Source organism: Gopherus flavomarginatus, chromosome 17 (genome assembly GCF_025201925.1).
Source record: "Gopherus flavomarginatus isolate rGopFla2 chromosome 17, rGopFla2.mat.asm, whole genome shotgun sequence".
NCBI lineage: Eukaryota > Metazoa > Chordata > Testudines > Testudinidae > Gopherus > Gopherus flavomarginatus.
Window position 1 is genome coordinate 11,687,843 of NC_066633.1, and position 12,776 is coordinate 11,700,618.

General features: G+C 44.0%; 1 protein-coding gene across 1 annotated transcript in view; it reads right to left on the reverse strand.

The window, feature by feature from the left end:
- GPR107 (G protein-coupled receptor 107) overlaps positions 1 to 12,141 on the reverse strand; it is a 55,788-nt gene extending 43,647 nt beyond the window's left edge. Inside the window, 5 exon segments of the mRNA XM_050927082.1 lie at positions 230 to 280; positions 1,527 to 1,561; positions 1,564 to 1,651; positions 2,074 to 2,107; positions 12,017 to 12,141. Coding sequence (XP_050783039.1) covers positions 230 to 280; positions 1,527 to 1,561; positions 1,564 to 1,651; positions 2,074 to 2,107; positions 12,017 to 12,141 — 333 coding nt within the window.
- Positions 12,142 to 12,776: the final 635 nt, after the last annotated feature.

Genomic DNA, 12,776 nt, shown 5'->3' on the forward strand with positions numbered 1-12,776 from the left:
TTACACACCTGCTTTCCTAATATGGTAAGTGAGCTCTTGAGCTGAAAAAACTGGGATACTCCCTATTTCCAGGGGGGTGCTCTAGTGTCAACTACTTCCATCCAGGATACTTTGTGCTAATAGATCATTCTACTCCATTAATTCTTGGAATGCTGCAGACAATGGGATCAGTTGTGTGGGGTTTGATTTGTCTTCTCTGGCAGAGAACATCCAACTCTTTCAATCTTACCAGCCAAGTGCAGTGTCCATCATTCCTTGTTCAGTTTGAACTGAATCTCACCTAAGGAAAATACATTAAGAAGTCACTGTCATTCTAATGACAACTTCAGATACTCCAACACCAAACATCAAGTAGCCACCCACATAATCAGATATTATACACATCTAAATTAATTTTATAGCAATACCAATATATTTGCCAAGTTATATAAATTGATACAACAATTTTTCAGCCATACCAATTTGAAACTTCATGCTTCATTTATCCTCAACTGGAAAAAAAAAAAGGCTGTTGAGTCAGTCTGTTTCATAACTTTAAACTAGCCTTCAATTCAGCCCAATAGCTTTTAAGGGAGACACACACAACTACAGCAAGTCGAAACCAAGTGAGCCAGGAACCCTTTTTCAGCTGCCTCAAATTAAGGCTAAAATGCTGCTACTTGGGTTTCAGTTCATTGTGACCTCATTACTCACTGCTTCCCCAGTAAATAGATGTCAACATCATATTTCTAATTTAAAAGAAACGAGCAGGAAACAAAGCACTGTTTGTATGCAAGTCTAATAAAAGCAGTAAAGAATACCGTGTTTTATAAGCAGCATTTCACCTTTAACAAAGTTATATCATATTTTGCCCACTGGCATTTTTTAAAATGTGACAGTTCCCTAGAGATTAATCTACATGGTATATGAGTCACTACAGAATGCAGATGCAGCCACTGTTTCCACTGTGAACCTATCAGCCTAGTGCAGCAAATAATTCGGCTCTGTAAGGTGGTTTAGAGGAATAGGAACAGTGCAGAGGACCATTACAAAAATCCATAGGGGAGGCCTGTGTAGGAAGCAATTTGAGATCACCATTTCACAACATAATCATTGCAGACCAGACAAGTTATTGATTCTCCATAAGTGAAGTGGGTATTCAGCCACGAAAGCTCATGCTCCAATACATCTGTTAGTCTATAAGGTGCCACAGAACTCTTTGCTGCTTTTACAGATCCAGACTAACAGATAATAGCTGTACAACTTAAGAAGCAACCCCAGCTCAAAGGGTCACAGTATTCAACTCAAAGAATTTTACAGGAAGCCTGAATATAGGCTTTCACCCAGAGCTTGATAAGGCACCAGCAGTCTGACCATTCTCTTTTCCTAAAGTGTATGTCTTTCTCTGCTCCTGTACTGCTGCATACAATGAGAAATTATTTTATAATGGGATAACAAGTGCAAGGAGCTTCCTTTCTCTCAATACTTGCTATGTTCCATGAATGTTAACGGAAGATACAACGGAAGGTGTATACAAAGTCACTTACTGCTGAGTTGCTCTTGCCATCAAAGCTCCATGTCCCTTCAGTGAAAGGTTGCTGACATTGACCATCATGAATCCATTCTTGAAGACGCCAAAGGTGCTGAGGTGAACTTTCTGCCTCACATCATCCTGGAAGAGATTTAACAGACAATTGTTATAACAGTTAAACAGGCAGGTGTTTGCCAATTAAAGATTTGGGGTATGCGTGTGTCTGTATGTGTGTGTAGACAGTGACATGTCACTTAAGTGAAGCTGTTATCAAAAACAGACTCTGGGTAAACTAAAGGAGCCAAATGTAAGTCAGTTCTGGGCATCCTTCAGAAGAGAACCAACTGCTTCACGAGAGCTGGTCAAAAATAACGTCTCAAATCATCTGAATGCCACAATATTTTTTAAATATATTAAAGAATTTCTCTTCAGTATTTCCCTGGTGTATTCATGATAAAGATCAAATGAAGGCTATTGTCTTGGCTCCACTGCCTAGTGTAATATCGCAACACAAAAAATAAAGTTGTTGGGGGGGGGGGGGGGGGATCAAGACAGTCAGTTACCGTTTCAATACTGGTTGCTTTTTCTAGAAAGCAGCTGCCGTGGCAAACGAGAGGAATTAGGTGATTCAAATACATTTCCCTGGCCCAAGCCCAGCTCTCATTTAGGTATGCTATAAATACCACATACTGTGATTCTGTCAAATCTCACATGTTAAGCAAGGTCAAGCTGGGTCAATGCTTAGATGATCCAACAAAAACATAAGGTGCTGGAGTAGATAGTTCAACAGGTGGCCATTTTCCTGTCTAGAACTCAATGAAGGCCTCATCTTCTAGCTAATGGACACTCATCTGAGAATACCATCTTTTAGGTGAGACAAAATGAGATACTTGATATCTGTGGTCATAGAGGTTTCCACTGCACTTCAAGAAAATTTGTATTAATTCCACTAATAGCATAGTTCCACCTCAAGTAATTACATTCTGTGTACACAAAATCCCCTTGGAATTTTAGCTGTAGTATTCTCAACCTCCTGACTTAAATTACTAGAGTAACTATGTTTCAGCAGTGGAGGAAGTGATCCTTTTTTCCCCTTGCTGATCTAACGAGGGTAAGAAGGCTTAATTAGTTAAGGCTTTTAAAGCACATCATGATTTTCAGATGAAAGGTAATTAACATTCAAGTGTTATACACAGGGATGCCATAGCATGGAGTAGGAAAGCCTTTTGCATTGGTACACCTAGAATCATAGACTGGGACATCTCCCTCCTTGAAAATCGACAACTGGAGGGCAGTGAGAGTAGAGAAACAAGAACGAAGACTAATTTAAGAGGAAAATTTGAAGCATGTATTGTTTGTCCAATTTTTAACTAAGAAATTGACAGGCATATGAAAGGTATAAGGATTAAAGATGGAGATATTCCCCTCCATCCCCAGGAATAATAGGATGAAACTGAGCAAAGAAAACATGTAGGCTGAATTCGATCAGTTTAATAGCAAAGGTGTACTAGATAGCAGAATAGTCCTGAAACCCTCATTGCTCAGGCAAACTAAAGCTAGCCTGGACACGGCACTGGAGAACTGAGCAGGGAATCCACAAAGCACACTCATAGGTTCTCTTCTCTCACCTCATCTCTGATTTCTAGTAAACTTGTTTGAGATCCCAATTTAAAATACTCCCTTATGCGTAATTATCATATACATATATGTACACTAGTTCTAATAAGAGGTAACCCCATTATTAGGTTAACTTTGTGAATAACCAGATGTGAATAACCAGTGCTCTGAAGGAAAAATATTAATGGAAGATTTTCACATTTCATTCTTTGTTTAACAGATTATTTTAGAGTTTTCTCTTTGGCTTCTGGGTCATACTTCTGCACTTGAAACAATAATCTGGTTCATTTGCTACTACCCTCCATATAATGATTATTAATCTAAAATATGAAACCTACGCTGTTTAGATAATATACAGTCAGCTTTTGCTTGCAGCCCAAGTAAAAATGATGTTTGGAAAAAGATATTCAACTTAAACCATACTTAATCAGCAAAGTTTCATTATCATGCATACTCCCTCACCAAAAGATGGTCAAAAAAGTTTAATACATTACAGCCAAAATATTTTTGCTCTTACTTTTACCCAGCTTTAAATATTTGCACAGTTTATAGAGACATTTGACAGATTTTCATCTTTTGAAGAAAAGGCACATTTTGTCATTAGTTTCTAATAAGAAAAATTATATGGTTGGAGAGCACCCATGAACATACCAAATCAGCAGTTTAAAGATTATAAATTGTTAATACTTATCTTGCCTCCTACCTGTAAGATTCTTAAGACAAACAAATTTTGCTTTCATTTCAAGAGAGGCTGTACAAGTATAAACAAGAGCAGAATTTGGTCCTTATAGCTGCAATAAAAATAGGGGCTTAGGACCATTAAGAAGGCAACTTGTACATTGCATCCTGTTTAATACCAGACAAAATAAGAAGTTACGTTGACCTGTGATGAGGGATATGGACAACTGAGGTATCACCAAACACTCATAATTGTAACTCATACATGAAGTACCAGTACTTGCAGAAAAGCTGTATAATGGATTTTAGAAGGTTATCTCACATGAGTAATGGAAATCTGAGATTGTTTAAAGAAAGACCCCAATATAATAATAATGTATTAAAATTTTAGCATCTTAAAACTAAACAGGAAGCTACTAACCAGACAACATGATGATAGAACAGAATATTTTCTCCCTTGGGACTTAGTGAATTGAAGAGTTGCTGTAAGATAAGATATATTTGTTCATTTAACAACTATTTAAGAAACTCTTAATACAACAACATCGAATATCTGTACAATTTTGTTAGTGGGAAAGCTTCCAGTGATTATCAGAGGGGAGACCAATTATTTTAGCCTTACTTTGCATCAAAGTTGACCACCTGCTGACAAGTATGTAGCTGCCTGGAAACCCAATAGGGACAAGTATGTAGCTGGGACCTTTACAATAGGTTTTTCTCATGCCATGAAGCAATTTGAACAAGTGTTATTTAAGGTCCCAATGTTGTGCCAGACACCTAAAAAACTAGTAAATTTTTCTGTCATGTTAAAAAAATTAAATAAAAAAAGTGATGCTTTGTCCACATAGGGCAATACCACTAATCTAAGTGAAGTAGTTTAAAATCTAATCATGAAAACTGTTTCATAGTACAGGAAGATCTGAAGTTCAGATAAGGCCTGAGGGGAGCTCCATGAAGACATCACCATCTTTTTAATTACAGAAAATGCTGAAAGTTATTTCTGGAACAGCTTTGAAAACACTTTCCATGTGTGTGCTGGTGTTTTTTAAGTGCAGACTTTTTTTCTCATGTTTCTAACCTTTGCTGAAACATTCTGCACAAAATATTAAAGTCACAGACAGCACGCACTCCCAAGGAAAGAGTTTCCCTCAAGTGAATCTTACTTGTATGGACTAGCCTTTCAATAGCAAAGCATTTCTTTGCACCTTCAAAAAGAAAGGATACTTCATAAATAAAAATTATAAAAATGACCCTCATACTAAAGAATGAGAAACAAAATAAGATCTCTCTAAGAGCAAACAAAAAATTCTAACAGAAGGAACACTCTTTGCTCCAGTGTGTTAACTATTGTGACATCATAATTATGTGGGCTCTTTAACCAACTCTGTTGTCAGCAGTTTGTTTCAGGAAGTGCAATGTCAAATATTCACTCACAAGCTGCGGTCTTTAATTTGGCAAACCGACCTGCTGTAGTTAGTTACAAGTGAAGAGCCAACAGCAGAAACATTTTACAAGGAATTTCTCATGATACAGTTAAAGTATGAGCTAGGTGTTTGCTTAAGAGTTAGAAGGCATTACATAAAAGGTGGTAAGTGGAGATGCTGCACTTCCAGCATGCATTGTGTTAAATCTCTATATAAATACTGTATCATAAGCTTGATTTTAAAGCCCTTTTCTTTTCCTTCAGTGGGAAGTCATTGCCAGTTCTCACAACACTCCTGTAAGGTTATACCAGTATTCCATTTTACTGTTCAGGAAACAGGCAGAGAGGATAAGTGACTCATCCAGAGACAGCGAGTCAGTGCCTAGGTAAGAACTATAACTCTTAACATCAGCCTCCCACAAAGCCTGCTGCCTTAAAATAATAGTGTAATTGACAGAATGAGGACTGGCTTTGGAGAGAGTCGTCCCCCCCTCCCCTGGCCTCCTTTAAATATAAGAACATTCTTACTGCTGCAAATACTTTAAGGGTGATTAGTGTGGATTTAACTAAGCATTTCCTATCTTTTGGGTTGTAAACTCTCACCCTTTGTTCTCCCTGTTATAAAGATCACATGATGCCTGTGTGGGTACATCTACACTACGGGATTATTCCGATTTTACATAAACCGGTTTTATAAAACAGATTGTATAAAGTCGAGTGCACGCGGCCACACTAAGCACATTAATTCGGCGGTGTGCGTCCATGGTCCGAGGCTAGCATCGATGTCCGGAGCATTGCACTGCGGGTGGCTATTCCGTAGCTATCCCATAGTTCCCGCAGTCTCCCCCGCCCCTTAGAATTCTGGGTTGAGAGCCCAGTGGCTGATGGGGCAAAAATCATTGTCGCGAGTGGTTCTGGGTAAATGTCGTCAGTCATTCCTTTCTCCGGGAAAGCAATGGCAGACAATCATTTCGCACCCTTTTTCCCTGGATTGCCCTGGCAGACGCCATAGCACTGCAACCATGGAGCCCATTCAGCTTTTTTTTTTTTTTTACAGTCACGGTATGTGTACTAGATGCCGCGGACAGAGGCGATACTCCAGCGCTACACAGCAGCATTCATTTGCTTTTGCATGATAGCAGAGATGGTTACCAGTCATTCTGTACCATCTGCTGCCAGTGTAATTTGGCAATGAGATGACGGTTATCTGTCCTTCTGTGCTGTTTGCTGCTATCATGGGTGCCCCTGGCTGAGATCGGCCAGGGGCGCAAAAGCAAAACTGGGAATGACTCCCTGAGCCAATCCTTCCTTTATGGTTTCTAAAAATAGTCAGTCCTGCCTAGAATATGGGGCAAATGTACTAGAGAAGCAGTGTATCAGAGAGTACAGCTGCTCTGTGTCAGATCCTGCAGAAATGATGAGCTACATGCCATTCACGGGGGTGCCCCTGCAACAACCCCACCCGTTGCTTCCCTCCTCCCCCAACCTTCCTAGGCTACCGTGGCAGTGTCCCCCCCATTTGTGTCATGAAGTAATCAAGAATGCAGGAATAAGAAACACTGAGTTTTTAGTGACATAAAATGAGGGAGAGGCAGCCTCCCGGTGCTATGATAGTCCAGGCAGGACATTAAGCAGTGTAGGGGAGAGGAGTCCAGCATCTCACTGCTATGATAGTCCAGGCAGTACAGAATCTTTTCTTTTCACATGAAAGGGAGGGGGCTGATTGAAGCTCAGCCCCTAGTTGCTATGATGAAGACGGTTACCAGCCGTTCTGTACCATGTACTAGGAATGACCAGGAGTCATTCCTATTTTCACCCAGGCACCCCCGGCCAGCCTCACCTGAAGCCAGCCAGGAGCACTCACGGGTTCATAAGAAGGATGGTTACCAGTCCTACTGCACCATCTGCCACCGGGGAGGGGAGAGGAGCGGATACTTCTCTTCACTGCTGCAGCATCGTGTCTACCAGCAACATTCAGTAGACATAGGGTGACATTGAAAGAAGTCAAGAAACGATTTCTTTCCCTTTTCTTTCACATGGGGGGCGGGAGGAGTAAATTGACGAGCTATTCCCTGAACCATGCTGGACAATGTGTTTGAACCTACAGGCATTGGGAGCTCAGCCAAGAATGCAAACACTTTTCGGAGACTGCTGGGGACTGTGGGATAGCTGGAGTCCTCAGTACCCCTCCCTCCCTCTATGAGCGTCTATTTGAGTCTCTCGCTTCCCTTTACGCTTGTCACGCAGCACTGTGTAGCCTGTAGATTTTTTTTTCAAACGCTTGGGCATTTCGTCATCTGTAACGGAGCTTTGATAGAACAGATTTGTCTCCCCATACAGCAATCAGATTCAGTATCTCCTGTACAATCCAGGCTGGAGCTCTTTTTGGATTTGGAACTGCACTGCCACCCGTGCTGATCAGAGCTCCACGCTGGGCAAACAGGAAATGAATATCAAAATTTCGTGGGGTTTTTCCTGTTTACCTGGCCACTGCATCCGAGCTGAGATTGCTGTCCAGAGCAGTCACAGTGGTGCACTGTGGGATACCACCCAGAGGCCAATACCATCGATTTGCGGCCGCACTAACCCTAATCCGATATGGTAATACCGATTTTAGCTCTACTCCTCTCGTCGGGGAGGAGTACAGAAACTGATTTAAAGAGCCCTTTATATTGATATAAAGGGTTTCATAGTGTGGACGGGTACAGCGTTAAATTGGTTTAACGCTGCTAAAATCGGTTTAAACGCGTAGTGTAGACCAGGCCTGTAATAACACAAGATTTGATATAAGCTAATTTGCATTATAGAAGCAAATACTTTATTTTCATTGCACTACTGAGGACATAACGCCATATTACCCAGCATTTTGAGATGCTGTGCTTGGGGTAAGGTGAGGGGGCACAGCCAACAGCTACTAGGATAACTACTGGCCTGGGGTTAGTTTGAAAGTCTGGGAAGTGAGGAAGAGAACAGAGTAGTATCCAGGAGAAACTGATCTAGTGGCTGGTTGCTGCTCACAGCTTTCTGAAGACACCAGTCTTCTGGATTTACTGCTTTCAAGTGAGTGGTGCAACTAACCAGTGTCTTGTCAATTTAACTCTACTGCTCCTTGAGAAGCCTGTTAGCATGCGTCCAAGCAACAATCTCAGGAAGAGAATAACGCAATAGCTTAAAATGCCAAACATTTGTGAGAAATTTTTAAAAATTCAAGTTCAAGCCCTGCCAAAAATTATGGCTTAGTTTCCTTTTATCACTAAGGAAAGCTTCCTACTTGTCAAGGGCCAGTGAGTTTTTCAAGCCCTCATGCAAGAGATTTGAGATTTGTTACGGTTACAGATAGATGGCCCTTCAATAGTTCCATTTTGGATAGCACAACATTCAGGTATTTGCATACTATGTCATTTAGGACTGGTCTACACTATACAGTTAGGTCAGCCAAGTCGACTTGTTTCAATCTAGTTCTGCATGTGTCTGCACCTAAATTTATCTTCTGTTGCTGTCAGCACCCAGTTACAGCGATGCAAGAACACCACCTCCTAGAATGATGCAGAGGCACAACTCACTTATTTGCACTGACACAGTGCAAGTGTTGACTCCGCATTACTGTGTTGACTCTAACAATCCTCCAAGAAGCTACCCCACAATGCCCCTGACCAAGCAACAGTGGTTGCTCTGATTACAATTTCTGAACCCTGAGCAGTGGAGGTCAAGATTTTGAAAGCCTGTGTGCTTCTGAAATGCTTTTTCCTACCCATCTTGGCAAGCACATATAATAGCCCACCTCTGCAAGCATCCGACCTTGCCAACTCCATGCACAGCGAGTTACAAGATGCATTCCTGCATGGAGCAGGAAAGAAGTCAGCGCTCCTCGGGCTGTGGGGAGAAGAGATTGTGCAAGCACAGCTATGGAAGAGCTGAAGAAATATAGACATCTAGGTGCAGATTGCACAGAGGATGCTGAAACTGGGCATGACAAGGATGAGCAACAGTACTGTGTGAAAATGAAGGAACTTCAGCAGGCATACCACAAGGTGAGGGAGGCCAATAACAAACCTAGAGCCACCCCCAGGGATCTGCTGTTTCTACAACAAACTGCAAGCCATACTTGATGTGGACAGCATCCTGCATGATACTGTGGATACTTTGGAGGAGCCTCATGCCAAGACCCCTGCAGTGCACAGCAGGGAGGAGTAACTCCCTCTCTCAGGGCAGACGCAGACCATGCAGCGAGTCAGGAGCTGTTTGAAACTCCACTGGAGTCAAACCATTCCTGCTACGTGAGCACAAACGAGCCCACTGATGAAGGAGAAGGGAGTGTGGGTACGTGTGTACATGCATTATTCCTTTAAGTATTTCTTAACTTTTTGTTGCCCGAAGCCTCCTTTCTCTCTCTTCCCCCCATTTAAAAAAAAGCTCCCATCCCACCCACAAGATAAGAGAACAAAGACATTGATTTTTGATTGCTCACAATACTTGCACAATGTTAGCAAATACATTCAAAAACTGGTATGGCAACCCAAATTACACAATCTCCATCACATCAGCGTCCTGAGATTGGATAGGGGAAGAAGGCAGAGGCAAGGGGAGTGTCTGCTTTTCCACTTTTTGGCACGGTGGACGAGGCAGGCAAATTCATGCAGAGTGTATTGTTTAATGGAGATGTCATTTTTTATTCTCTTGTGAAATCTTCATCAGACTTGGTATGGTGAAAGTACCACTGTGGAAACTTGACCCCTAGTTCTCAGAAATCCTTGGGCAAATTGCTGGTATCTCACAAATCACTGTCAAATGTCCCACTAGGCACTGCACTAGAAGTGGAACGGGCCACAGACTGCCCCATGAGTGCACCACTTTTTCCACCTATGGAGACACTCATGATGAGCATGCACAGTGCCCAAGTAATATTCAAACACTGGCAGCTGTATGCCGATGTAACTTATCTTGACTGAACTTTGTAGTGTACATGTGGCCTACACACAAATAGCTACAGTGTTGAGATCTAGTCCTTTCCTACCAGCATGCACTCTCCACACCTCAAGTAAAGTAAAGTTCTGCAGCCTTCCTAACCTAACTAGAAGCAGTGAGTAGGGCTAGGTCTACTGCCAATACCATTTACTTTGGCACGTTCTGGGCTTCTCATTAAAAAAGAGAAGGTAACTGATAGCATTTTCAAGTGCAAATAGTTCCTTTCATCCTGATGATTCCTAGAACACTTTACAAAGTATACAGAACCAGTGAGGAGCAGTCATCTCCAGGGTGGAGGGCAGCCGCAATCTAGACCGTAGTAGGAAGGAAGGAAGTTTTGATCAAAAAATGCTAGGACAAAGTAAGCCTCTTCTCTTTTGAGAAGAATCACTGGATACAATATCTACATTGCTCAGATGGGTTGTCAGTCTCTGCATCTTTCAGGCCAGTCGTAAAATAGACTCCACTGCACTCCATTTGTCTCCCTATGAAAGGCAAAGGGCTAAGACCACCCTGAGTTTGAATATGTGGTTTTAGACATTCTAAATATATTTCAGACCACTAGAACCATGACTCTGATTTAAAACTAGTCCAGAACCTCACAAAAAGATTAGTTCAAGAGTAATAACACTTTGCTACAGATTTCTTTTGTTCACACTTCCTAACTATAAACACATAAGTAGGAAGATTCAAGGACAGAGTCAACACCTTATATGATAATTACAGAATTAAATTCAACCTTAACTATGCATTAGTTACTTTTCTGGGCTACAGAGATCATAATACATTTATGTTCTCAACATTATTTAGATAAATTTATGGAATGAAACTATCAGGAACAGTCATCTGTGATGAAAATTTTCAGACTGAAAGCTGACCCCCTCCCCCCACTTTTTTTTTTTTTTTAGAAGAAGTGTACTCATGGAGCTTTTTACTTTTAATTCTTAAACATCATTTTTAATGGACATGCGCTGTCATAACTCAAGGATCAACAAATTCAATATAGAAATTTTTTGCATGCCTCCCATCCATCCAATTTGCTAGATATAAGCAGTAGCAACCTCTCACATGAAGCACATTAAGTGAACAGTGGATCATGAGGCAAAACAATAAGGAGTCCGGTAGCACCTTAAAGACTAACAGATTTCTCTGGGCACATGCTTTCGTGGGTAACCACCCCCCCCCCGCACCTTCTTCAGATACATGGAGTGAAAATTACGGATTCAGGTATAAATATATTGGCATGTGAAGAGAAGGGAGTTACCTTCAAAGTGGAGAACCAGTGTTGACAAGGTCAGTTCAGTAGATGTGGTCCACTCCCAATAACTGACGACCCCAGAAAGTGGCGGGGTGGGGGGTCAGAAGCCTGAGCCCGCCATGTGCCACTGCCCCGGGGGGGTGGGGGGCAAAGCCCAAGCGCTTCAGCCCCAGACAGCGGGACTGTAACCAGACCCCCCCCCTTGGGCTTCAACTTCGGGCAGTGGGGCTCGGGCTTCGGCCCCATACCCCAGCAAGTCTAAGCCAGCGCTGGCGACCCCACTGAAATGGGGTCCAGCCACACTTTGAGATGCGCTGCTTTAGAGCAGTCCAGGGCAGCTTCGGAGGGAAGCTAAAGCGCCAGCGGTGGGGCGGGGGAACAGGGCAGCCAGGCCAGCGGGGGCCCAGCGGGGAAACACGGAAAGAGCCCAGAAGCAGGGGCCGGACACAGAGGAATGGGGGACTACAGAGCTCGGGGGGAAGAGCGCCGGGGCTGAGCAGCCCTTGGCTACCGCTCGCCAAGGGCTGTGGACCGCAGGGGCCCGCCGAGTTCGCCCAGGTCTCACCTGCAGGCTGAGCCGATGCACCCGGCTCGCTCTCGCTCCCGCTCCTGCCCACAGCCACAGCCGCGCACCAAGGCCAGCGCCTTCCCCGCCGGAGAGCAGGCACCGCGCGCGGCCATCTTCGACATAGCGTCACTTCCGGCCCGGGGTCAACAGGAGAGGTCATGTGATCGGGGGCGGCCGTGCTGGGGTCACGGAGCGAGCCTGCGGCTGGGGAGGAGAGAACAGGGGGCGGGGAGTGCGTTGGGGGGGGGCGAACGAGGGGGCGGGGCAGTGCGGTTGGAGGGCTGGGGGCGAACGAGGGGGCGGGGCAATGCGGTTGGGGGGCTGGGGGCGAACGAGGGGGCGGGGTAGTGCGGTTGGGGGGCTGGGGGCGAACGAGGGGGCGGGGCAGTGCGGTTGGGGAGCCCGGGGGCGAACGAGGGGGGCGGGGCAATGCGGTTGGGGAGCCCGGGGGCGAACGAGGGGGGCGGGCAGTGCGGAGGGGGCTGGGGGCGAACGAGGGGGCGGGGCAGTGCGGTTGGGGGGCTGGGGGCGAACAAGGGGGCGGGGCAATGCGGTTGGCGGGCCTGGGGGGCGAACGAGGGGGGCGGGGAGTGCGCTTGGCGGGCCTGGGGGGCGAACGAGGGGCGTTTTGCATTTTTTTTAATTAGTAATTGGGTATAAGTATCTAGGGCTAAACCTGAAAAGACTGCTATATGCACAAAGAAGGGAGCAGGAAAACCGCCTTGTGTTGTTTTAATTTAAAAATTGCTCCTTCAGA